Below are 27,936 nucleotides of genomic sequence, written 5' to 3' on the forward strand. Positions count from 1 at the left end.
CCAATAACATCAACAAAACACCTATACCTCCAACAAAACACCCCTACTACTGTACTAACAAACCTATGCCCTACCACCAACAAAATGCCTTTACCACCAAACATGTCTACCACTAATAAACCTATAGCCTACCACCAACGAAATGCCTTTACCACCAAACATCTCTACCACTAACAAACCTGTGGCCTACCACCAACGAAATGCCTTTACCACCAACAAACCATACCATCATCAAAATACCTTTAAACCTCCAAAACACCTCTACCATCAACAAAAAAATCTTATTACAGAGGATAGCACGAATACTAGAAAAGACCATGGTTCATAAACATACACAAATGACGTTTTTGGCCCGAAAGTAAACAAAACCATATGTTAATTAATGCTATTAGTATAGTGGTTTTGTTTACTTTCGGGCCAAATACGTCATTTGTTTTTGTTTATGATCCATACCGGTATTTTTGGGGGGATAGGTAGTAAAATTTTCAAGTTCGTAACAGCTTATTTAATATCCTCATACATGAATTATCTCTTTATCATGTAAACCTTCACATATAATCTCCTTCGAAACCAACACCGAATCCCGCTTTTTACTATATCTTTCCACTACATCATATTTTATGATCTCTACAATTATCCGTCCTATGTGGGCATTTTCTTACTACTTACTATCTCCACAGCAATTAATGTTAGCCATAGCTTAATATCAATAGACATGGTTTAGCCCCTGAGCTGAATTGATGACTAATATAATATAAATATCTCGTCACAGCTCTGAACTTCAGATCTGTGACGAGGTATTTATATTACTGTATAATAGTTTAATAACTTGTATCGTGTATATTTAGTTCGCCATATCATTAAAGTATGCGATTACGATATATTTCAACTCTACATATATACGTTTCATCACATCTCCCCCCTCCCATTCATCTCACGACTCACGGTGCGGGGAATAACAGTTTTACCGTTTCCTAAAAAATACGTCATCAAATCGAGTAACAGTGCAGCTTGGAGATGGAGATAGTCAAGTCATGTGAATAGAAGAGAGTAGTCGATAGTTACTGTGAGTCGAATTTGAAAGTTATGATTAAATCTGTTATGTATGCTGAAATACTGTTCTTTAATTTAATTCAATCAGATGTTTTCATAAAAACAATGTTTGTTTACTTGTTACTTTTGTTATAAATGTTTGACAATAAAAGATTCTTCATTCATATATTTTATTCTATTTAAATGTAATAACGTTACATAATGGCGCTGCACGGACATGAGGAATATGACAATGACAACACATCATCTACATTAACAGTGGAACAACCTACTACACATAGTTTAACTCATTTCAAGTTCGAGAAGTTTGATGCTACCAAAGAAACATGGAAGTACTACTACCAAAGGTTTGAGTTGGAATTAATTGTTTGTGGGTTACAACACAATCAAGAAGCTAAGAGAATTTTACTTCTGAAATGGATTGGTGCTGAACATTATAGAATTGTGGTTGATAACTTTTATCCAACACCTATTTTAACAGTAGATTACGAGGAAATTGTTGAGTTTATTTCAAATTTCTATAAACCAAAAACATCCTATTTGGCCGAAAGACTCAAATTTGGAAAAATCGTGAAGAACAAAGATCAATCAATACGCATATTTGTAAACAATTTGAGAGCTGGTGCGACGGAATGTGAGTTTAAAGATACACTTGACGAAAGACTGCGAGACCAGTTCTTGTTGGGTTTAAATGATCCTAAACTGCAAGAAGTGCTCATCAGAAAACATCCTGAGGAAAAAGCAAGACTTGTCGACATCGTTAAAGACGCCTACCTCATGGAAATGGCACATTCTCAACAACAACAAATAGAAACACTTGGGAAATTTTCATGTGACACTCAGGTAAATAAGGTAGGGGCTACACGAACTACTAAACCTTTATACAAAAGGGACAGTACTAGAATCAGCTTGAATCCTGAGTCACAGTGTTTGAGGTGTGGTTTAGCAAAACATAAAACAGGTGAGCATTGCAAGGCAATGAATATTCAATGTAGAGCTTGTGGGAAAATGGGGCATTTTGAAAGAGTTTGTCTGAAATCCAAAAATGTCGTCATTGAGAAAAATCTTTCAAGACGTTATGTCAAACAAATTGATAAGTTTGCTGGTATGAGTGATTATAGTTACAATGTAGACTTTTCCCGACATAATAATGACGGATGTCCTGACATATCTGATGAACTAGAAGCTGGTTCGGTAAAAAACATAAGTCAAATTAATAATGTTGAGAAATTTTGTTACGTTGTTAATTTAACAATAAATAGGGTTCCAATAACGATGGAATATGACACTGCTGCTGCAAGAACTATAATTAGTAAATCTACGTGGGAACAAATTGGTGAACCGGCACTGACTCCTACGGAGGAGCTGGGTGCTTATCCGTCATTTAGAATACCTATGCTCGGCGAGACTAAGGTCGCGGTTTCGTTAGGATCAACTACTTTGCAATTAAGTGTTGCTGTCACTGACAGTGTTTCAGGTACACCTTTGCTTGGTAAAGATTGGATTGCAGCATTTAATCTAGATCCTAACTGTGAACATGTATGTAAGCAAAATTCTTATAGCGTCTATCATATTAACACGGACATTATAGACAAAGAGGGGGAGAAACGTAAGATATATAGAGAGTTCAAAGACATAATTACCAATAACCTAGGAACAGTGAAAAACTTCAAAGCTAAGGTTAGAGTAGCTAATGATGTACAATTGCCAATACACAAACCGAGACCTGTTCCGTTCGCATTACACAGTGCAACTAGCAAGGAACTGGATCGTTTAGTGTCCTCAGGGGTCTTAGAACCTGTGGATCCAGCTACTACTCCGATCCTTTGTGCTTCTCCTTTAGTTGTTGTACCAAAGTCTAATGGTGAGGTACGATTATGTGCAGATTTCAAGGTATCAATCAACCCTCATTTAATCGACGACGAATACTGCATCCCTACGTTTGAAGAAACAGTACTTAAGCTGAATGGTTCAAAATTCTTTTCAGTTATTGATTTGAAGGATGCGTATCTACAGATTCCAGTGGACGAAGAATCAAAAAAATATCTAGTGGTAGCGACACATAAAGGATATTTTACCTTCAATAGATTACCTTTTGGTATTAAGACTGCACCTAAGATTTTTCAAAAGCTGATGGACCAATTATTAGTTGGTACCGATGATTGTGCGTGGTATTTTGACGACATATGTGTGGGCGGTAGAAGTGGACCAGAACACATTGATAGGCTCAAAACAGTTTTAAATATATTGAGAAGAGCAGGACTATGCACGCGTGAAGATAAACTACAGCTTTTCAAACAAAGTGTGACTTATCTTGGGCACAAAATTAGTGCTCTTGGTATTCAGCCTGTTGAAGATCGTGTAGAAGCTATCAAGAAACAACCCCCACCAAAGAACGTTTCTGAGCTTAGATCATTTCTTGGATCTGTGAATTACTATTCAAGATTTATTCCAAATTTGCAATCTCTTTGTTTTCCTTTACATAGACTTTTGCACAAGAACTCAACTTGGGTCTGGAATAGTGACTGTGAGGACGCATTCAACAATATTAAGAGCAACATCTCAAACAATATGGTACTTGTACATTATGATCCTAAACTTCCACTTATCCTTGCAACAGATGCTTGCAATATTGGATTAGGAGCAGTTCTCCTTCATCGTGGTTCTGATGGCAGTCAGAAACCAATTGCAGCCGCTTCAAGAACATTAAATTCAGCGGAACAGAACTATTCTTCTATAGATAAGGAGGCACTGGCCATTATCTTTGGTGTTGAGAAATTCTACAAATATCTCTATGGTAGGCATTTCACTCTTTTGTGTGATCATAAACCACTCGAACGAATCTTTGGGGCAAAGCAGCCTATACCTAAACATGCCGCTTCCAGACTTGCAAGATGGGCTATTATACTCAGTGGATACGACTACGATATAAACTACAGGGCTGGAAAAGATAATGTTCTGGCAGATTGTCTGAGTAGATTACCTTTAGAAGGAGGAACAAACATTGATACGTATCAGACGCTTGGTGAAGTAAACCAAGTTAGATCTATGAGAATTGAAGATTTGCCACTTACCAAACAAACGCTTCAAGATAACACTCACAGAGATGATGAACTGAAACACATTATATCCTATTGTGTCAGGGGATGGCCCGATCGAAGTTCAATTCCGGACAATTTGAAGATATTCTATGACAAGAGACACGAACTATCTTATGAAGAGGGGATTTTATTGTGGCAAGAAAGAATAGTAATTCCTAAGTCACTAAGGGGAGACATTCTTAGTTACCTCCACGTTTCACACCCAGGAATAGTTGCCATGCGCTCTTTGGCGAAGCTGTATGTTTACTGGCCAAAAATAGACGATGACATTGAAAACTTAGTGAAAACTTGTACAAGATGCCAAACATTCAGGAAGAATGATGTCGAAACGCCACTCAATTCATGGAATATACCTGAAAATGCTTGGGAAAGATTACATATTGATTTCAAAGGACCTTTTGACGGATACATGTGGTTAGTGGTAATAGACGCATATTCTCGATGGTTGGAAATATTTCCAATGAAAAACGCTACAAGCAACACTGTGATAAGACGACTTCGTGAACTTTTCTGTAGATATGGACTTGTGAAACAAATTGTTACTGACAATGGAAATCAGTTTGTCTCAGAAGAATTTAGAGAGTTTTGCCGCAAGAATAACGTGATTCACATCAGAACCACTCCCTACCACAGTCGTTCCAATGGTTGTGTTGAACGAGTCATTCAGACATTTCAAAACAAGTATCTCATGACTGACATAAATGATCACGAACAAAGACTCCATACACTTTTATTCTCATACAGAACAACTCCACATTCATCGACTGGACGGACACCAGCTGAACTTTTCCTGAAAAGAAACCCAAGAACTTTGATTGACACCCTAAGACCGGACGTGAAGGAAAAGATGAAACAGTCGTCAGAACGCCAAAAGTTTTATCATGATATCCACTCTAAACGTAAAGACTTTAGTGCAGGTGATACAGTTTGGGTGAAACGGAATCCAAATGAAAATTGGAGAGAAGGGGTAGTGCTAAGGAAAACAGCACCATTGTCATACAGAGTGAACATTGATGACAAAGAATACAGGCAGCATGCCGACCATTTAAGAACACGCCAACAAATACAGCCTGCACAACAATCTATTCAACAACAAACTTCACAAAAACTAACTTCACCTTCATCTGGTACTACAAACCAGAGAAAATCAAGTCGGAATATAAGAAGGCCAATGTATTACCATGATGAATATTAGTCCTCCAGGCATTTAAAGAAGGAAGGGGGAAATGTTATGTATGCTGAAATACTGTTCTTTAATTTAATTCAATCAGATGTTTTCATAAAAACAATGTTTGTTTACTTGTTACTTTTGTTATAAATGTTTGACAATAAAAGATTCTTCATTCATATATTTTATTCTATTTAAATGTAATAACGTTACAAAATCGAAATCCAATTAATTTATGTGTGTGTGAATATTCAGTGTGTGATAACGAAATGCCGCAAGTCACGGAAATTATTAAATGGAAAAACGGACACAGTGAAACCCCAACTGAAACGTCGAAAACCATGAAGTTCGTTAAACATTTTCACGTAGAAAACGGGAAAGATTGTATTTTCATTACTGTCGACAACGGGGACGTTTTGTCTGCTAACAGTCTTTCTGTGTGTTTTACGTCAGATTTGAACATTCGAAGAAAACGGGATATATGTGTAGAAGAATCAAAACGTATTAACTGTGGGTTTAGTTTGTCAAATGTTGTGTATGTAATGAACTTGCTATTGCTTGTGGTGATACTTTACATGGTTTTAAAACTATTAGAGTATTAGAATGACTTGAAATGAGAACGCTCATGGTGTCTGCTTCGAAGCCACAACGGGAGTTCGTATGAGGTATGAAAAACAATTGTTTAATGTAAATAAATCGTATTGTAAACATTCACACGACTGATTCTTTTCCTCGAAAAGCTAAGAATAAATTGTATTATCATCGTACAGTTTACAGCATTATAGGTGGGTAAAAGTGTACAATTTAAGTTAAACTGCCTTTGTTATTATTTTGTTCAACTAATATGTTGTTAAAAAAATAAAAAAAAGTTTTTATATGCCTTTTTGAACCATTACATTTAGTATTAAATTACATAATGCTGTATGTTAGTTCCTTAATAATAATAAATTGTGTTAAGCTGTAGTCATAAATAATTTTCAGTTGTACCGGTAATGATTTAACAACGCTCACTTATATTAAAATTTAGTAAAAAAAATCTATAGTCCCTAAGGTGATAATGTTTGGGAAGCAACAAAATTATAGTCTGTTAATGGAATCCTAATTAAACTGCCAACCACGCCTACCATTCTCGTGCGTCACCTCTTTAAACCAGATAGCATGGAGGGAGTGCTTCGAAATAAAAGAAAACATGTCTTGGGATAGAGAGGAAGACGGATTTTAATTTTTTTCTGAAAGGGTGGTCACAATTTGTTTGAGTAATTTTACACAGATAGAAGGCTACGTTAATTTTCAATCTGTATGAAAATGCCAATGGTTTCATATTATACAAAAACTAAAACTATGTCGAGAATGATCTTCACTCTTCTGACAAGCTGTAAGACTATTCCGTTTGTAATATAGTGTAATAATACAGTATAAATACCCGAGTCCGTTTAGGTGTTGTGTTTTTAAGTTAACTGATTCCCCATCACTTGGACGGTTAGTTTATAGCCTAAACTGTCTCTGTATATTGGGACACCTACATGGTATGAATTATCACGCAAAATAACTAGCCTATTCTACGGCCTTTCATTGGATTCGAAGTGGAAATAAATGACTATGGCAATAGGCAATATAATATGTTTGTTTGGAATTTTAATTGAACATGGTAATTATTTTATTTGCGAATACATCAATTAGGGCCTTAAAAAGGTAATACATTTTCATAGTACTCTGGTCTACAGTGCAAAAAGTATTCTATTCGTGCCAAACCTATTTGATGGATCACGATTTGTTTGTCTTTGGTTAAGACTGAACTGGTGAGGACTAGACTGAGAGTCAACATATTGTTGACTATTTCCACGGAATACGCGATAGGTTGATTACATAGTCACGACAACAATGAAGCTATACAACTCTAGCTCATTAATATAGGTAGCAGTGATACTATTGACTTTGGATACTGCAAGTAATCCTATTGCAATATCGGTAGCTTGTTTCATACCGGATTACACGAGAGTGTGCTGATATCGTCTGGATTTCTCATTGGAGGTTTTTTAAGAGTAAATTTTACACTAGACCCGTGCGAAGCATTCGCACTGAATCCTTCTCAAATCCCACTTATTGAAATACACAAGATACAGGGCGTAGTAAATCCATCGTTGATTTAAGTATCTGAGTCCTTACTTCACGAATAGAACGTCGGTTAACATTTTAGATAATTAACATTTTCAATATAATGTTAAGCTATTTCCGTTTTACATGCGTTTACATGGCCTCTATGAACACTATATTTTAAATAATAATATTGCCATATACGATTTTTGTTTTGATGACTTGTTTTGATAACTTAGACATAGTTTTCACTGACAAACCCACACAAACTGAATGTGTAAAAAACGGGGTCTGGCACGTACAATCCTTCCTTCGTTAGCGTCCGTCTATGTGCTTTATTTAAAGTCATGGCAAACGTAGATTTTATAGGATATTCTTTCTTAGCCAGTTTGAAAGGATTATGGACTATAGCGTAGCATGACAGTTTGACCGGAGTCAGCCAACTTCTCTTTGATTGGTGCCCACGCGCCACAACCAATCCTGGACCCTACTTACTTTTCTCATCAACATGATAATAGTTAGGTCTTTTCTTTTCAGCATGTGTTTACGAGATGACGAAACTAAAGGGGCTAATGAGTTAAACAACTTTAATATGGCTACAGCATAGCGTTCTATCTACGTCTCTTTGGTAATGAACCGCATCAAAACTGATATAAACCTTCCTGTTGGTAACAAATACTTACGATAAAACATAAACATTCATTTGACATTTATAATAAAGAAAAGTTAGAGGTCATGTTTGAAAATGGAATTCTTAAATATACATGAATGGTTGGTAGACATACTCCTTGGTTGGTAGGTATGTCAAAATGAAGGTTATGTCATAAATAAAGAAATATGAAAGCTAAAGAATGAATGCGGTACTTACTTTTGAGTTGGTCTTGTTTAGACTTCTATATCAATGAAATATTTCAACTTATTTATCGTAGAAAACACAGACTAAGTAAAACAAATCACTCAGATTTAGTAAGTACAGTAATTATTTGTTTGTTTTGATAAATTTAATTCACACGTTTCAGGTGATCAAGTGTTCAACTTTGAACAGATTGTAAATTAAGTAAAGTAAAAAAAGAATAATAATACTGTAAATAAACATGTCAAGCCTAAATTACTTGCAGAATGATAAAATAGATAGTTTTTTTAAGAACTTCTGAAAAAGTAGTGATTTGCATAATTCCTCCGGGTAGTGGGTTAAACAAGCTTTAAAATTACACCTAATTTTTGAAAATTCGTGAAGAAATAAAGAAGTTATGGTCTACCGAAAAAAAATAACTTTAGAAATTATAATATACTAGCAGAGTACCCGTTCTTCGTAACGGGTTGGCGTATGCATATGAAATGCTTATTGCAGTTATACTCGTGCTTTACGTTTGCAATGGAATAGGACACGGTTTAAGAAAATTTGGTTCTTTTGATTTACGTACATTACCTATGTATATTTTATATCTTTAATACAAATAAAACAATGAAATTGTCTGAGTATGATTTACATGGCATTGGATAGAGCAAAGAATGAAGTTTCATTGTTATCTGCTGATTGTTGTTGTTATTATTTTCTAACACAAAATTCAATTTATTTTCACAATCTTGTAAGGCCTAGTTAGAAAAATTACGACTACTAAAAAACTCATGTTTTGTAATTTGCAAAACTTGAATCAATAGTTCAAGAATGTGCAAGAAAACTAGCAGTGAATGACACTCAGACATCTAAAGAAAATGTCTGAAAAGACTGTTACCAAAATAAACTAAATTTTATGTATGAAAACCCCAAGTCTTAAATCATTGTCACCCATAAATACACTTTGGCACTCCAGATTTAAGTTATTTAGGCCTACTTTAATAAACTGTTTTTGCTAATATCCAAGAAATGATTTCACTTTTACATCAAACAGGAGGGTGTGGCATTTAGCGTTAACCTTTTTGTTAACGCCTGGCATTTCCCAGGTCTTTCATACTACGGTTAGTTATATCAATGGTTATACTCTCTAATAAAATTTCCTTCGTCTTTTATCTGTTTAATAAATATATTTTGTTTGAATCTAAATGGTTCAAGATTTATAGCAAAACGAATTTTTCTATATGCACCACATATGGTATTTACACTTTTCACTGGTATAGGCCCAATTATATTTGGTACTAGCTGTAACCCGCGGGCTTTGCCCCGTTTAACTTCTTAATTTTCAAGATGATCTCGTTCGCATGGCTCAATCACGTCCTGGTTGAAGTTCGTTCGCTACGCTCACTCACCTTTAGGTTGGAGCTCGTTCGCTACGCTCACTCACCTTTAGGTTGGAGCTCGTTCGCTGCGCTCACTTGCCTTCAGGTTAGCTCGTTCGCTACGCTCACTTGCCTTCAGGTTAGCTCGTTCGCTACGCTCACTCACCTTTTTGGTTGCAAATTAGCTGTTGTCATAAATGTAAAAGAAATAATAGTGCTGCACCCTGTTGGTAATCCTTGTAACTTTAATGCTATTGAACATCATAGAACAGAACCAACTTGTTTAATTGAAACAGCTGTTAAGATTCATTAATTCCATTTCTCATAAGGTTAACATGGGAAACTCCAGAGCCACTGGGGCGGAGCCTATTGGACGGATCACGAAATTGATGGTGTATAAACCTATTCCATGACATTCTACACGTATGTACCAAGTTTCGTGGCAATCGGTTCAGCGGTGTCCGAGTTTATCACCCCCAAACAAACAAACAAACAAATATATATACAAACATCCTCTTTTATACTTATAGATAAGACAAAAAATATAAAATAACAAGAGGTTCTACCCGCAAATTCACGGGTGTACAGAAACCACCATTAAATTAATTTAATCAACTTTTACTTTATATTTCATTTAAGGGGCCCAAGTTTGTGAAATTGAAGGATGTTAAGCAGTGGAACCTTCATACCTTACGTCCTGAGGTGGCCGAGGTGGGTCCGGTTGTACCTGAACTCACCGCTCTCTTTCACGACGTCTTTAATACTTTAGTACTTTACTTTAATATTCTTCAATGAAATGGCGACCTGTTAAAGATCTGCGACAACCTCTTGGAACGAATAACATACATGGTTTTTAATATCATATTCATCTTGTTTCGAACACCTTAAAGCACTCACTTGTATCAAACAGCTAGAAATAGCTTCACTGACCATTCACCGCACCTCTTTTAATAACATAAAAGTAAATAATAAAAAAGTAAACAAAAGTGTAAACAAACAAACTATATTGTCAATTGCATTGGCCAGCTGTTGTTCACTAAATTAATCGAATAACGTTAACTTATAAAACATGCAAGGCGAAGCCCTTTGGAAATCAGCCTGTGGGGCAGAGCCCTTAGGGAGTTCGTCCATATCAGTACTTTTCGGAAAATCTACACACTCTAAGCTTCATTTTGATATGCCATATGCCTATGTTTTGATTTGGTAAATGGCCTTATCTATTTACATAAAATTTGATTGTATCACTTTAATAATATAATAGATGCATTGTATGTAATATAAAAACTGCAGAAGTATGGATATTAAAAAAAGAACGTTAATTTTACAGTACCTGTTTTACTGTTAGATAAATCTGATGTAATTTAATAAATTTAACTACGACTGTTTTGTCTTACCAAAACTAGCTGGACATTTTTTAAACTGAAGATGTGCTCCACTTTTTATTCAAGGAGAGCTGTAAAAAAATAGACTACAAGGAATCGATAAATATTGATGTATGAGGGTTTTAAATCTAGTATCAGCAGCGGATTAAAAATACATTTGTTTATTCTAAAGATTCAGTGACCATAATCATGAAATTCAACTTAAAAACTTATAAACAATTATTTTATTTTGCAGTTAGACTAATTGTTAAAGGACAAAAAACACCATAGCATTTGTTTATTTATTCAAATCAATATAATGTGCTGACGATTAGTATTCATCGTGGGGTAGTTAAAAAAACTCTAAAGATAAAGATGCTTATTATCAATCAAAACTTTATTGAACATTAATGAATTATTCTTCAATAGCTTGATGTTCCTGATGATTGTTAGACAATAATCATCAGCTGGAAAAAACATTTCTGATAATTAAACATCAATCATCAGCTGGAACTTAACAGTTCCGATGAGTTTATCCTTGTGTGGCTTGATGTTCGCAGCCCAAGTCTTGCATTCTATACTGATTACGATACCAGCTGAAACAAATATTAAAATTAGGAAGACATTCTCAATGTAAGCAATTTGATATTTGATTCTAATGCCACCATAGTAGCTTGTAAAGCTTGTAGCTTGTGCTCCTTTGTTAATACAACTAAGAACATCTATATTTGCTGTGTGATATTTACATGGTTACGTTATTTTGATTTAGGCCCTACTTGGTTTGTATCTATTTATTTATACGAGTATGTTAACTATTCCTTTTGAGTTAACCTTTTGATTCTACCATAGATTTCTATATTGCATAAAGAGGAGTGACAGTACGTTTTTCTTATAACGTGGGATCATGTTCAAACCTTTGAATTAGGTTTCAATTGTTTACTTATTAGTTCAGTATGTTTTGAAACACAGCAACTGATGTTGCAGAGAAATGTTGTGTACCTATATATTTTAGTGACACAAGAACCATAGGAGTTTGGACAGAGCCTTGTGTGTTCCAACAGGGGAAAAACACATCTGTGGAGTATTTTTCCTTGTGACTTGGACATTGATAAAATTAATTTTCATTAAGAACAGTTTGCATTGGACAAGGCGGCAAAGAATCACCATATCTTCTCTGTGTTCTCTTCCCTTGGCAAGGCTCGGGCAAAACAACTAGTACTTAAGCTAATAAGGGCTAGTAAAGCTAATAATTCTCACAAACTTTTGAGAAAACCATGAGCCGCAAATCAATCGCATACTTGAATGAAAGGTCTTGAAATGCTTGGCATATGGACTCCCAGTACTACATGTACTAATATAGAATGGGGTATAGATTTTTAAATATTTTCCAAAAAATAAAGTCTAAATTATTCCATGACTAGGCCTACTAACTTTGTGGCATTTCAAACTGCACAGCCACCAGTGGGGGTAAGTACCCCTTCTGCCCAGTGTAGGGGAAGTGGTAAGCAGGCACGCCAGGGCCAGGGATGTACCTCACTGGACCAATCAACTCCTTGTCTGCTGGGTTCTCTCCGTCACACGACACCCATACTGTCTCCCACTGCGGAAAACATCTCTTGTTAGAACTACATGTGAACAAATTATCAATTGGTAACTACTGTATTAGAATACTACTTGTTACTAGCTCCGAATATACACTGTAACAAATAATACTTTTGCTTCAACACTGATATCAATCACTAATTATTTACGAATATGAATACACCAACTTTTAGACCAAGCAAAACTGAAAGAACAGCTTATCGTAAACTACTGCATCTGTTATGTTATATCAGTTATCATATTGTTATCAAAAACTAAGGAAGAAAATTCAATTTGAACTATAGCACAGTCTGTGAACGGATCATTCATAATGTTCTATTTGAACCAAGGTTGGCTACAGCTAGTCCATATAGATGTCCCGTCTTCGAAACATTGATGAACGATGAGAGTAAAAGAGGTGCTTATTACTAAATCCAGCTGAATGACAGGCCTTAGTTAGTTTCTTGTAAAAAACCACCAAGATAAGAAAAACTGTGTATTAGAGCTTTGAAACAGGAAAACTCTCTTAAATAGTTGATAAAGCCAATTCATGCATTAAACATTTTGAACTACACATAAGCTTACAGTGTAAGGTTCCACAGATTTATCTATGATGTAGTTTTTCAAATTCCTCGGCATCGATGTCGGGAGTGTCTTCAAATCTCCATAGAACTTTGGTCTCCATCCCTTTTCCTATAAAGTAAAAGTATGTTAGGTTTCTTTTGCTATGTTTTAGTGTTGTCTTGAATAAATGTTTAACCATAGACAAATAGAATAAAATATATACTGTCAAAGGAAGTTTCCACGATGTGCCACATTGTAGCATCTGCTGGTAGCATATGGCTCCTGCGCTCCTCGCCTGCAGCGGTGTGCGCCGTAACTACACGGCACTCCTAGTGGTGGGCGCCGGAACATATGCTAACCGCAGCACTGCTGACGGTCTATATTTATTCTATTTGTCTATGGTTTAACCCACCTTTTGTCACAGTGGAGTGATATGAAAACACACTTCAAGGCTTAATGCAAGTTTTGAAATTTTTTTTCAAGAATAATAGACCTGACGCTCCTTTTACACTATATGGTTTCCGCTGTAGGGTTATAAACTGTACAGGTAGTTTTTTTAGTAGTGTAGTAAAGAAGAGCATGAGAGCTTTTACACTATTGTTAAGGTGATGGCAGAAACCCGTCATACAACACCCTGTAGTGATGTACTAGTATATAGTAATTTACTAGATACAGGTCGTTTTCATTTACTGAGGTCATTGTTTAAGATTTTAACATGATAAGGTCCCATATTGATGATTTTAACAAAAGTAGATATAGAAACAAGAACAAGACCGTTGGTTTAAATACTGTTCCCTTACAAAAGCTTAAAAATTGTAATAATAAATAATAAAGGGTTTATAGCAGGAAATAAAAACTCACAGGGAAGAACTGCAGGAAGATGCAAGGGGCGAGACGTCTGTAGCCGAAGTAGTTGGTGGTGACACATGGAGCGAAAGTCTCAGGGTTGATGTGGCAAACCTTTCCTGGGGGAGGAGGGGAGCCCCAGTCACAGCTGACTTCTGCCTCGGGTCGTCCAGCAGTCAACTCAGGGTTGCGGTACACTGCGACAAAAGGGATGGGAAAAATTTTAGTTCAACTCAGTTAGTGTATAAAAAAAGCTTGAAGAAGAACAACATTTGAATGTTATATAATGGGACATCATTTCAGCCCTTCTCAACAGATAACTAACCCTCTCAAAATGAATGCCCCAATTCGAAGAGGAAAACAGCAACATGGAGTTCCAAAATCTTTTTCTTTTGAGAATTTAAATATTTAACTTTAAGGTTTTGTCAAAATATTGTTTTACTACAGTATTTGTGCATTGTATACAAGGGAGGGATAGCGGAGGATCGAGAAGAGGAGGTTACAGCCATCGCTTTAGTCTTTGTACCTCATAGTTAATTGAGTAATCCAAAAAATAACAATGAAATAAAAAAAAATATTTTGATGTTCATAACGAGAGACATATTTTTCATCCCCTCTGCTCCTCAAATATTGTTGGATGAAATCCCCCATTCAAATGGGAAAGGGCTCAATAAGCTCTTTCTCAAGTAATATTTGTTTAAATTTCACCCATTATTTAAGGAATATTTCATATTCTTTAACCTTGAGCATTGTTTATAATTAGTACATATCGATAAGTGGTATGATAATTTAAAAAGTTGTTCTAGGTTTAGTTAGGTGTTTTTTGGGCAACTTTTATTTCATTGTGGCTACAGCTTACATCACATAGCCCAATATCCATATGTTCATTGCTATTACCGTAAGCTTACCTTCAATGAAGTTGTCTAGTTGGTTGCTCCAAGAGTCAAAGCTAGTTTTGTTGAACCAGATCAAGCTGTCTCTTTCATCAGGAGGGCTTGGCTGCACTTTGATCCCTATTTGCGGTCGCAGATTAGAAGGTTAGTCAATATATAAATGTATTCCGTCAGAGGCGTATGATTTGAATTTTTGTACTCTTAAACCACTTAGGTAAAATCATTACGTAATAAGAGTGTTGTTGAAAAAAATTAATTATTGCTTGAAGTATTAGGTTTTTGTAGAGAGATTGTTTAAGCAATGAAAACTTGTTGGATCAAGTTGACTAAAAAATATTGAAAGTCCTAAGTATTTCAAAGACGAATTACCTTGTATAGTTTGGACTTAATTGATAGCAAACAATGATGACCTTCGACAAACCAAGCAAGAATAATCTTCAAATATTTTCTCTACTGTTGAAGTGAAGATGCAGCCTGATCAAATCTATAGTGGCTCCTTTGTTTCATTCAACAGGTTCATAAGAGAGAAAAACTGTGCTTAAATCCATACTTAGTAGTCCTGTGTAATTCTTTCGCTCAATGTAGGCCTACTAGAAATTTTATGCTAGCTATATGCAAACTTCTAAAATTAACTTACTAATCAATAAAGAATTGTTTGTTTGGTGATTTTAATATCTCAGTAAAGAACATGTCTATTAGATTTATGTCTACAGAGGGATGAGGGCAAACATATCAACAAAACATTATATCAAACCACTAATTATGTACCTATTTAGTTTAATGTTCAATGTATGTATGTAGTTTGTTTAATGTAGTTTACTTCATTATTTACCTTTGTAAGGTTATGAATTTTAAACAAAAAATTGTTTCAATGTCGAGCATATTGGATTTATATTCTAAAAGCTCTTTTGAGAAACATAAAATCCCTAAAACCCTAAACAGTCGGATCAGACTTGATCCAAATTTCATAGTTATCAAGGAATTTGTTTTATTTTTTTGTTATTTCACCTTTGGATAAAATATGGCCTTACCATGAAAACTATGATAATAGTTTATTTTACTTTACAATGGTGAAAATTTCAAAGAGCGCAGGGAAATCTTACAAAGGACAAATACCAGTACTACATTGTAACTCACACAATGTTTATATTAAATCCAAGGAATATGTGAAAAGTCTTGAATTAGTGTTAGACAAATGTTAGAAAAATAAATTTCCAATTAATTGACTTCCAAGCAATTAATCTAATTTGAACATTTTCCACTGAAAAAAATGTGCAAACACTAAAAAACTATGTTTAATACAAAACGAATCCATGTAAGTTTACATAAGGAGAAACTTACTAATCTCTTCGGCACAGGTAGCGACGAGGAGAGCCCCAAAGAAGACGAAAGTCGGCGCCATTTGAGCCACAACTGAGACTAGACTCTCAATTACAGGAACTTGTAGGAGTAGACACAGGAAACCCATCCATTGGTCTAATTGCTGTTGTTTAGTCACAAAGAGACGTTATTACGATGATTCCATCTCAAACTGGTAGTGAACAAGCAACTAAGTTTGTCATCCAATGTAAATAAGATTGCAAATAAATCTTAATCTGGTGGCAAACAAAAACAGCTGATAAGTTTTGGAACCGAAGACAGTGTCTGAAAATCTGTGCTTTCCAAAAATTAGTTTGGATGGTTAAAAATAATTTTAACAAGAGAGAATATAATAAGAATATAAAATACTATTAAATTCGTTTGTTGATAACTTAATGTTCATATAAAACCTGTTAGTACTTTGCACATGAACTTTTTAGTCAGAAATAAGTTTTTTGGAGGAAAAAAACACTTTGATCAGGAATATAAAGAAACAAGGAATGGATAAACATGTCACTAAGCAGTTGAGGTGGTAAGAGTAATAGTTCTACTATTTTTTTTTCAAAAAGGCTTGTGGACAGGCAGCACATTTAGTTCATTAGTTGTACTGTAGATATTTTGAGTTCTATTAACTACCAGGAAGGATTTTCTAAGTCTAGATAGTTGTACACCTATTCCTCTTTACATTATATATTTGTCAATTTAGTAGAAGCTACATATACGTTTCAAAGGTGTGGAATCAATGATGATATTTATCGTAAAAATCATATAAATTATTAAAACCATGAACAAATATTAAACAACTAAGACAGTGATGAAATTTCACCTGGAAAAATGAGACAGTTTTAAATTATATACATTTATTCTAAAATAATTACATATTTACAACATACATTTCAAATAACGTTACTTTGGAAAAACTTAAGAATATACCTACAATTGAGAAAAATTATAAAAACTGATATTTCTATCTGAACAAATGAATGCAGTCTTCCTCGTTTAAAAAAAATACTAATTTACAGATATTCAACAGCCAGTCTGTAGGTTAAGTAGAGCCAAAGACTTGGTGATACATTGTAGTGTGTTCATGTTGTGAGTCAATCCTAGGCTGAACACTGTCTCTAGTAGAGGAACTGCTACTTCTGTAACAATAAAATCTACTTGTTACTAACAGTTCATTGCAATTATAATGAGTTAAATGAATCTCAAATCTTAAAAAGTTTTGAATTTGAGATTCATTCAGCTGGTTTGTAGAATCAAATTTTGATTACTCGAATCTCATATCTAAAGAAAATTGCCTGCACCACCCCTTAACTATCAAAGTTAGATTTGATCGCAAGAAATCAATCAAGACGGTAAATTGAATGGAATATGAATACGGATCTACATAGTATCAAACAGTTTGTACTTTGGATGAGGGGTCCACTTTTGTCACTAATAGTTCGTTCAAAACAATTAGTCGGTTTAAGGGGAAGGTTTCCTGGATCCCCCACCACTTTTTTCAGCTTAATAACAAGCATGTCAAGAACAGCATCCAACTATTTTTTATGTTTGCATAGATAGTGAGTAAGTGAAGTATTGGTGTTACTCTCGGTGGGTGATGTATTGGCCTTCAGGGTTTAAGGAGTTGAGTGTTTTCAAAAGACAGTTTATTAATCTACGCACCTTGTGAGCAGACAACCACCTCATGTAGTCTGTCCAGAACTGAGCTGACCACCTCCACCTGTCCGCTCTGTAGTGCCGTGAGATACGCTGGCATCAACTGCAGTGCCGTGTGTGGCGCATACCGTAGGTGCCGTGCCAGCAGACCGTGGGCGAGAGCACGCACGTTGCTGCCCGGCGCAGTGATCAGCTCACCCAGCACTGCCACTGCGGGTGCCAGCAACGCCGGCCGGCGCACACTCATCTGGTCCAACTCTTGTAGACTGGCCAACACCTCTGAAACAACACAATCATGTGTTAATCAAGCTAAATAGTTAAGTTAATTAGGTGTATTATATTTTACACAATTACAAAATTTGTACTAGATTATATAAAGGAAAGTCATGGGGCTGATAAGGAAATTTTGAAAAGGAATGTTCAGATTGCTTGTAGTCCTTGAAGCTAATGGAGACAAAAAAATCCCCAAAATGTAAACACAAATATTTTAAATATAGGACTTCTTCAGAGAGAGGATTGAAGAGGAATCAATTTTCCATGATTATACGACAAAATATCAGTGTTACCTCCCCTGCCCCCGCCTCTCTCACCCCCGCTACCAGGATACACATACACACACAATACAATCACTTAACTACTCACCAGGTCCCTTGAGTGATGCTATCACGTGGTCCCACTGTGGAGGGAAGGTGTCCTGGCCAGGAGGTGCGGGGGGTACAGTGACTACCACCTCCCCTGCCCCCGCCTCTCTCACCCCCGCTACCAAGATACACACACTGCCCAGACTGTGATGCTGGGTCTGCAGCTCACTGAAACATTAAAACGTGTTTTCTTGAACCACATTTACTACAGTAAGCTATATTGAAATCTTTAATTTGAGGAACTCAGATAATAAAAAACACAACTTAACTGGTAACACATTGTTTTTTTTTATTATTTATCATAGATTTACTAGATTTTTAACAACATTTTGTGTCTTGTATCTTTTTATGTTCACTCAACAACTAAAATATCTGTCTAACATATTGTTGTATATCTTACTCTGACTCAAGATTTGAAAAGAAGTTGTCTATGCAAACGAAGTTAAAATTCAATAGTATACAATTTTATCAATGGTATTATGGATGAAATGTAAGGTGTGTCTTCATAGCTCAATGCTTGTGGATGAATTTGAGGGTTGAAAAATACAATAGAGCCCCAATATCTGCCTATTCCAAACTAAAGTTTGGATATTATTATAATTTTTTAAAACATTAGTACGAAGCTAACATGAAATTGAGAACGTTTTTCTGTCACACCAGAAACGAGAGCAGCTTCCACTTTCACAGAAAAAATGTAAACATTTTCCGCAGTCGCAGATCTTTGTAAAAAATCTGTGATTGTGAGAAAACTGTGAAAACCACCCATAATCGAGATGATCAATTATCACAGAAATCAGCTTATTCTGAATTCCCGCTAATCCGAATAGTGTTCGGACCCAGTTACTTTGAAACAGCGGGACTCTGCAACTATCATCATTCAATCAGTGAATCTTACATATTGACGTACAATAGTTCTAAAGCTACATACCTGATTAGGGCAGCTTGAGTCTGTAAATAACGAAGAGATTCTTCAGCATTGTGTCCGATGTATGCCTTCAGCAAGCTTACAAATCTGACCAGCAGAGCACCGACATCCTTCATGTGTCCGTGTTGCTGTAAAAAATACAATATTTAGATTATTTTCTTTGAAATTTGCTAGGTTGTGGTAGTAAAGCAGGTTAAGTAATGGATTGAATTTTGGTTAACAGGGTAATGAAAGAATCATTGGAGTGTTAAACAAATTTACAGTAAAATAACCTTAGGAAATTGGATAGAGGATTTTTTTTTGTGTCGCTTATTTTGTAGAAAAAACTTTTAATACCGTAATAGTTTTTTGGCAATGTAGACCTACTTCATGTCTAGATTACTTTTATAATTGGAGAAAATAGGGCTAAAATAGAGGTCTGCAATACTGCTTGAAACATATCCCTACTATAACAAGTAAAAAACGTGCGAGGGATTATCCAAGTAGAAATGGTTGTTTCATTGAACAAATCAAAAGTCATACGTGGACAAAAAACATTAAACAAATATTAATTTATTTTGAGTAAAATGCACTTGGACAAGGAGACAAATTGAAATGAAATAGGTAACCCCCACAATTCTTAGTTCAACCCGATTTTTCCATTAAGACTTTACGTTCTCCTTAATCTCAATCATTTGCTCACACATTTCTAGACGAAAATTTAGATAAACAAATAGCTCAGTTAAAAAAATGTTCAAGGCGGTAAATTGCACACCAAAGTTCATACCACTTTAAATATTTTGTCCTTCCAAGGTAGGAAATTGTTACAATTAACGCCGTGACTGACCTTGAACAAAGCAAAGTACGTGTCGAAGATGTTGTGCAGAGGAGTGGTGTACTCAGCCCTGAACAGATGAGGCCTCAGAAGCTCCAGCAGTCCGAGCACCTGTGTGAACAGAGCCAGATGGTTGCGACCCCGCAACACCGGGAACTCTAGATGTACTCGTCCTCTCAGTGCAGCGGCTATCATCTCCAGCTGTCTGTAGGCATACATCATCATGTGGTTCATGCTTTGCAACTTCAAAGTCAATTTTATAACTATATCAGGGCGTTACGCAAGCCATAAATAAAATTCAAAGACAACTCCAGCTTTTCCAGATTGTAATTATTTGAACAAATAAAACTAGGCCTAACTTTTAAGTACATACGTAAACATTCAAAAGCGCCTAAATTAACTTGTCTTAGCTTGTCATTTCTTAAAACAAATATAAATATTGAATTTCAATGTAGATCTGCCAAAGCCTTTTCAAGTAATTTGTATAAAATTTCTGGAGGGAAAGGCTTGGCAGATCTACATTCTCTAGACCTGTCATATTTTACTTAACTTGTCTTATTATTTTGTAAACTTTGTATTTTATTTTAATATTTTATAAAATGTTGTATTCTAGAGCATTTATGTTGACTATGTCTATTCCTCAATACAAAGAAAAGTCAATGACAATAAAACTCTTGACTCTTGCATTAACTACAATACAGGAATAAAATTATTTTTTTAAGTATTTTATTTAGTTTATTATTTACATATTTGATCATCGTCCAGTTTCAGTTTATCATTGTTACCACGGGTGTACATTAGTCATTAGCGATGGACAAATCCAAGAGTTTTGAATCTTAAATGGAAATTTTAAAATCCTAATCCCAAAATAGAAGGGCAAGTTTTACAATAATTACAATATCATAAAAATCTACTGTGAAAACCTATTTCAACTAATGTTTACATAATTTTCCTCTACTTTAAAATTTTTATGTTTAATACTTATGACATGGTACAATAGTGGGTGGAGGGGGGTGAACAATCAGTCTCAGCATAGCTACTGAGGATGCCTCTTCATATTAAGGACGAAATGTCTGACAGTATTCAACTAACGACACAGCTAACACAAGAAATCATGATGGATTACATGTTTCTGACTTCTGATTGTTGAAATACTCAAAGCTTCCATTTTAATCCTTTACATTATTGCACTACCACAAAAACTTATAATTTCCTACGCAGCTTTTCTAATTTCCCACTTAGATTTTCTAGCACTGACGAATCAACAGCTCTTACCGGAGCACTAGCAGTGGGTGAGTGGCTGTCATCTTCCTGGTAGCCAGATCAAACTCTTGAGACCGCCTGTACCAGTCCTTGTTGGGCGGGGTTGCTGTCAATGCTGTCAACAGCGTATGAGACACTGTGTCCAACACACTGCTGCCCATCACTGTAAATATTGTATACATTAGACTAGTTCTTCATATCAGGCCGTTATAGTACAATGGCAGTCAAGCAAAGTGATTCACGTTCTAACTAATGAAAAATTTGTATTAAGGCGGTGGGCCCGCCTATTAATAGGGGGGGTCAAGGGGGAGGTAGCTTTGTCAACAGCCTATAGCCTATTGCAAAAGTGACAAGTAAGTTTATCATACTCCAGCTGGATTTACCTGGTCTGTAAACGACTTTAAAGAAGAGTATAGAAAACAGCAAGTTTATTGGTTTGTTTCACATACTTTTACAGTTGGGTTGGATATCAAGCAGCTATCCAGGCCTTGCAAAGAATCCCATGACAAAGCTAACTAACTTACAAGATCTGACAATAATAGTGATTATTTCAATCTCTTCTCACCTGATATCGAAGAGTTGCTGAGGTATTTTGCCAGCTCTGTATCCGAGAGCTGAGTGACAATGCTGGGAACTCTGAGGTACAGCTGGACCAACAGCTGCCGGCACATCTCGCTGTGTTTGCTGTGAATCAACAATAAATAAGTTTTGTGATGTCAAGAACTTATAAAAGTAATCTTTGAAAGACTAAACAATTGGCTATCCATGTAAAACGAGTAACATATGTTCCTAACCAATAACCATGTCCAATTTCATGTTATTCCCTTTGGGTTTTCAATCTTTTCCTAATGAATCAGTCCATACATGTTTTAAGATCACCACCTGCAATTGAAGCTACTTTAAAGCAAGGGTGAAACATTTGGCAGTGAATTTCATCTGACGCCGGAATTAACTCACCGTTGGTAGTGTTGTTAGGTCGTGCATAAAAATTATTTTTCTACGGAAAACTTTCTCATTCTTACACCGATGGTTAACAAACTCTGCTCATTTTAAATTGAGTATGTGAGTGACCCCAAACAAACCGTTCCACAAATATTTCAGCACGTACATAGTAGGTGTAAGGGGATTAACTGTGCAATGACAGGAATGTATGGTAGCACCTCGCTACGATACCAACTGTGTAAATCTAGTCACAATACCGTTTGTGATGCCAAAATGTTTTTTTTTTGCTACATATAAAGTACGTTTAGAGGTGCCATTTGATTTCAACTTCCGACTGAACTAAGCCCATCCGGCAAAAAATTGCTGCTCAAAATTACTGCTTTACACAAGAAATACATAATACATTAAATAAGTTAAATTTCAAAAGGGAATCCCAAGGGTTCCTTTGTCCTCGTATACGTTATCGTTATCATTATTTTTTCAATCAAATATTATTTCCTCAGTTATATACTACCAACACACATATTGCTAACTTTTAAGTTGTAATAATAAAATGAGTCACAACTAACCCAGTGGGTTTAGCAGCATTCTCATTCAAGTGTTTGACGACAATGGAGAGTGTTTCTTGATCAGCATGAGGCGCCAACAGAGAGAGACGGAGATTCATCTTGTCCACTGCCTCCTTGATATCATCAAACCTCACAGCTTCCTCCACGATGTAGTCAGCTATACACGGCAGCTGTAACATTGTGCATAATGTGTTAATGTTCCTTTCCTTGACAATCTGATTCTTCTTATTTCTTATCGACTTCTCAATCTTTTTTTTCCAGCCTCGGATTTGTCTTGTCCATTAGGGCTTGATTTTTATCAAAAGGTTTAAAGAATTTTTATTTGGAAAGCAAGCCTATCTGAATTGAAAAGAGTCCAACCTTGCACAACAAACCCAAAACTTTACACTATACACAAAAATTAAAATATATAATCGTGGCTGACAGCATTTTCAATAAAGGAGAGTTCGAGTAGAGAAAATATACCAGTTGAGAGGATTTCAGTTGGTTTCTTTTCCCATTTCAAACGTTCTTCCTTTGAAATTGCTGTCAGTGACAGTGTTTTTAGTTTTTGTGTATTGTAATTTGTCTTTTTCGTACTAGGATTGACTCTTTCCCATTCAGGAAAGTCATCTTAACTTTTAGCCCCTAATTTGTATGTTACATTCTTATCCAAAAGAGTTTTTTTATCCTAATGTCACTATTTTATCATAATAAATTCAAATTGACAGCAGTAAAAAATTCATACTATAATTATATAATTGTTTGAAAAAAACTGAACACTTTGTTTATTCATATACCAAATTTCCTTTGCAATGTGACTAACCTGAGAGCGAGGTAAGTTCAGTATATCCTCCACTGCCCCATGCTTGGGTGTGTACTTCTCTCTGCCCTGCAGTAGCTTGGGGTTGCAAGTGAGTGCGATCAGAAAATCTAGCACTGCTGTTGGGTCATACCTGGACAACACAACAAAGTTGAAACAGTTGTTAACTCTCCTTAAAATTGTATCTAAAACCCCTAATTGCATGTTATCTCAGAGCTACTTACATCTCTCTCTAAAAAAAGCTTAAATATAATGTAAATAAATACTTGTAATAAGTTACCACAGATTGTAGTAGGCAACTAATTTTGCAACAAAGTCGTGATATTTAGGCTGTGGTCACCTTCAGCTTAAAACATTAACTTCTAAGTATTGTAAAAGAACATCAATGTACTCATAAAAATATATATCACTCATTGGGAATTTTTTACAGTTATAAACCTAGAAAGGTGTTGAGCTATGAGTAAAGTATGGGTCACATAAAAATCAGCAAACGGTGTTACAAAAAGTATGGTGCATAAAGAATACAAAATTATCTAAGCATGACCTACTTGGCCCCAGCTTTAGGACTGAGCAGTCGCTTAGTGCAGTGATGCAATGTTGCCCAGCTGGCGTGGTGAGTTAGTAGAGTTAGCAGGAACGGACGACACACAAACTCTCCCCGGGAGAACAACAGATCCATCTGACAGCAGCAACAACCAATATATTATCTTAGATTAGCCTATATTGAATCCCTTTATTTCAAATGATTTACTCTTGTTTTCTATGATGGACTAGTGAGTAGTAAGATCAAGTTTTAAATTTACATGATAAAATTCAACCAAAAATATGACCTACACTGTTTGAAAAATTTATAGTTCATCAAATCGTACTGACAGTCCTACAACTTTCAAAAGAAAATGGTGATAATTTCCAGTAGTAAGCTATATAAACCAACAAGTATTACCTGAGAAGAGGAAGTCTCGCCAATGATCTCTGGCTCCAACTGAACTAACCAATCCAGGAGCAGACCCTTGCGGTTGTCAGAGGACTGTTTGAGTAGGACACTAGACAACGCTTGGACCAGAGTCTTGGAGTCATTCCCACCCTGACTATGAGCCTCCAGCAACAAACGACCTTGAACCTCCAGTCTGCTCAGTGATGTCTCCTCAAACACTGCCAACAATACGGATAATGCTGTTGAAACCAGCTGATCAAACTCAGTTGGTCCAATTAGTTAGACTACTTACAACCACAAGAGACAATGACGCCAGAGTAGTTTAAAAACTGGTAATGATTCTTCAAGAATGTTGACAGCTATTAAAAGTTGTCATATTTTGGGATATAACTTCTTGATATAACTAATTTTTTAACTTCTGTGCAATTAATTTTGTTAGCAAAGCTATTATACAATAACAAGTACTTTTTGCAATACTGTCCCAATAACAGACAATGAACTCGTTATTCCATAAAAATACAAAAATTGTTACCTATCCCTACTCTAAAATATTACTACTTACTTCTCTCAATGTGTCCCAGACATACCTTTCTTAGGATTATCAGTACCAGATTGAGCTCGGAATGTCATCTCTTTGTTCTGATGTTTCTGGATAAAACTCTTCAGTATACCGACCAGAGGTTTTGCTTTCATATACTTCTGGGCTTCAGGCAACACCACACTGGCTATGAGCAGCACTGATGATAGTAGGTCCGACCTGGAATAATCAAATGTTTAACAAGTCCCCACCAAATAAAATCATCACTAGAAACCTTTACAAAATATTGATTTAGCAGTTTCATGACAGATTTCACACTATTCCATTGGATGGGTGACCCAAAGGTATACCCTGAAGTGGATGATAGTGTGGATTTAAATTTACATCAACAGATAATATCCGTTTTAGTTTATTAGTATAGTACGAGGTAGTAGTTTAAAGTAGTAACATTTTAGTATTTTACATACTAATTTTTTTTAGATTATGAGATGGACTTATGGGATGTACAGTAAATGGGGCAGAATGTGTGCAAGATAACTGAGATTTTTAGGGTCACTATGATTAAAACAAGGTGGGTGAGGGTCACGAATGAAGACATCAAAAGGGGGCTGATTAGAGAAGGTTACAAAATGCAGGGCTTAGATAGTTAGGACATGCAAAAATGATTCAGGGAAACAGAATTCTTCAGAGAATAAGAGTTGATGATGATAGAATGAAGCAAACAGAGAAAGATAACTAGAAGAAGGTTAGGTGCACATATCCATGTGGTGAAGATAAAAATGAGATGAAGGAAGAAAATCAAATGTTGACAATAGACAATAGACAATAGACAAAGCTTTATTGTACATCACGCCTGATACAATAATTACAAAAGTAATTCCCAAGCTGGTACATGGTCAATTTATATCTAGGTTCCTTAATCTAATTATACCCTGACAAGAGTAAAAACTATTACAATTTATCTTTAAAAAACGTCTGAATTTTGTAATACGCTTTTTGGCTCAAAGTCTCTTTCAGTTTATATGTAAAATTTGGTTTTGATAAAGTTCTGTATGAATTAGGTAAATGATTGTAGATTTTTAATCCCATGTAAAGAGGCCCAGTTTCAAATTTTGTGTGCGAATGTTTGGGATATTGAAAAGTTTTGTTATTATTTCTCGTTTGATAGTTATGATTTATTTTATATTTTTCAAAAAAGAAGGAATTTGCATGAACATACTTTGCTATTTCAAATATATAAAGAGAAGGTAATGTTAAAATGGAATGTTTTTTGAAAAAAGGTTTACAGCTGTTTTTAGACTTCTGGTGAAAAATAGTTCTGAGAATTGACTTTTGGCAAGTGAACACTTTCTTGGCCTCTGCAGAGTTACCCCATAGAGTGACGCCATAAGCCAGCAAAGAATGAACATACGCATGATATACTGTCAAGCAGACTTCTAGAGGCGTGACCTTGGATAGTACACTTAGTGAATACCTTGTTGACCTTAATTTTTTATTTAGATGATGAATGTGATCAGACCAACTTAATTTTGAGTCTAAATTTAGACCTAAAAACTTAACAATTTTTGTATTACTGATTGTGGTGTCTGTAACTCTGTTTCTGAGTTTAAATTGAAGAATGTTAGTTTTACATTCATTTAATTTCAAGCCATGGCTCTCAAACCATTCATTGATTTTTTTAATTGTGCTGTCAAAAGTTAATTTAAGTTCACTTAGTGTTTTTCTTTTTAAAAGAGCAGTTGTGTCATCAGCATACAAAGTGAAAGCACAGGAATTTGTGGAAAGGCAATTAGGCAAGTCATTAATAAATATAATAAATAATAAAGGCCCAAGTATGGAACCTTGGGGAACACCATATGTAACGCTGGCCCAGTTAGAATAATATTTTATTGATTTTTTTATTACTATTGTACGCTGCTTTCGATTGAATAGGTATGATCGTAATAATTCTAGTGCCATTCCCTCCAAGCCAATATTCTTCAATTTGATCAGCAGCAACCTGTGGTCCACACAGTCAAAAGCCCTGGATAAGTCACAGAAAACTCCTGCAGTCAACTGTGACTGATCCAGAGCTTCAAGGACACTACTAATATAAGTAAAAAGAGCATTATGTGTGCTTAGATTTCTTCTAAAACCAAACTGCTCTTGACACAGTTTTGAGTTACATTCTAGGTAATTTGCAATTCTAAGATGAATAATTTTTTCAAAAACTTTAGATATATTACTGAGTAAAGAAATTGGTCTGTAATTTTGACTATTATTATGTTTGCCTTTTTTTTTAAATTGGTCTGATTTCAGACAATTTTAGCAAGTCTGGAAATTCACCCTCACTAAATGATTGATTGATGAGTCTAGCTATAATATCAGAAATAATGTCAGCAGTCCATTTCAATAATTTAGTGGGAATCTCATCCCAACCACAAGAATTACTATTACTTAAACTTAAGATAGCATTTTTAACTTCAAATTTGTTGGTAAAAGCCAAAAACTGTAGTTTATCTGTATTGTCTGATTCTAAAGAGTTTTGACTGATGTACTTGTTATTGATGAAAGAGACATTTGGCACATTTAATATTTCCTTTATGTTGGAAAATTGAAAATTAAGATATTCT

At 35.3% G+C, this 27,936-nt stretch overlaps 3 protein-coding genes across 3 annotated transcripts in view; 1 reads left to right on the forward strand and 2 right to left on the reverse strand.

Moving 5' to 3' along the window:
• Positions 1–1,254: 1,254 nt before the first annotated feature.
• LOC129000698 (uncharacterized protein K02A2.6-like) lies at positions 1,255–5,349 on the forward strand. The gene has a single exon (XM_054427660.1). It carries the CDS (start codon positions 1,255–1,257, stop codon positions 5,347–5,349), a length of 4,095 nt encoding a protein of 1,364 aa, XP_054283635.1.
• Positions 5,350–11,373: 6,024 nt separating this feature from the next.
• On the reverse strand, positions 11,374–16,346 carry LOC129000699 (sodium/potassium-transporting ATPase subunit beta-2-like). The gene is made up of 6 exons (XM_054427661.1): positions 16,220–16,346; positions 14,894–14,998; positions 14,001–14,182; positions 13,161–13,268; positions 12,426–12,594; positions 11,374–11,590 (listed from the first exon to the last, which is right to left on the reverse strand). The coding sequence occupies exons 1-6, from the start codon at positions 16,344–16,346 to the stop codon at positions 11,484–11,486; spliced, it is 798 nt and encodes a 265-aa protein (XP_054283636.1). The 3' UTR covers positions 11,374–11,483.
• An 808-nt stretch (positions 16,347–17,154) lies between these two features.
• Positions 17,155–27,936, reverse strand: part of LOC129000957 (integrator complex subunit 1-like) — a 46,945-nt gene continuing 36,163 nt past the window's right edge. Inside the window, exons 23-34 of the mRNA XM_054428054.1 lie at positions 25,374–25,543; positions 24,796–25,004; positions 24,401–24,531; positions 23,856–23,985; positions 23,051–23,220; positions 22,105–22,223; positions 21,552–21,702; positions 20,289–20,481; positions 19,466–19,590; positions 18,539–18,705; positions 17,903–18,175; positions 17,155–17,379 (exon numbers count right to left, since the gene is read on the reverse strand). Of these exons, the coding sequence (XP_054284029.1) occupies positions 17,264–17,379; positions 17,903–18,175; positions 18,539–18,705; positions 19,466–19,590; positions 20,289–20,481; positions 21,552–21,702; positions 22,105–22,223; positions 23,051–23,220; positions 23,856–23,985; positions 24,401–24,531; positions 24,796–25,004; positions 25,374–25,543 (1,954 nt within the window). The 3' untranslated portion in view covers positions 17,155–17,263. The remainder of the gene's footprint in view (positions 17,380–17,902; positions 18,176–18,538; positions 18,706–19,465; positions 19,591–20,288; positions 20,482–21,551; positions 21,703–22,104; positions 22,224–23,050; positions 23,221–23,855; positions 23,986–24,400; positions 24,532–24,795; positions 25,005–25,373; positions 25,544–27,936) is intronic.

This window comes from Macrosteles quadrilineatus, unplaced genomic scaffold, assembly GCF_028750875.1.
Source record: "Macrosteles quadrilineatus isolate MER2022 unplaced genomic scaffold, UCM_ALF_1.0 Scaffold_8__2_contigs__length_117827958, whole genome shotgun sequence".
Lineage (NCBI taxonomy): Eukaryota > Metazoa > Arthropoda > Insecta > Hemiptera > Cicadellidae > Macrosteles > Macrosteles quadrilineatus.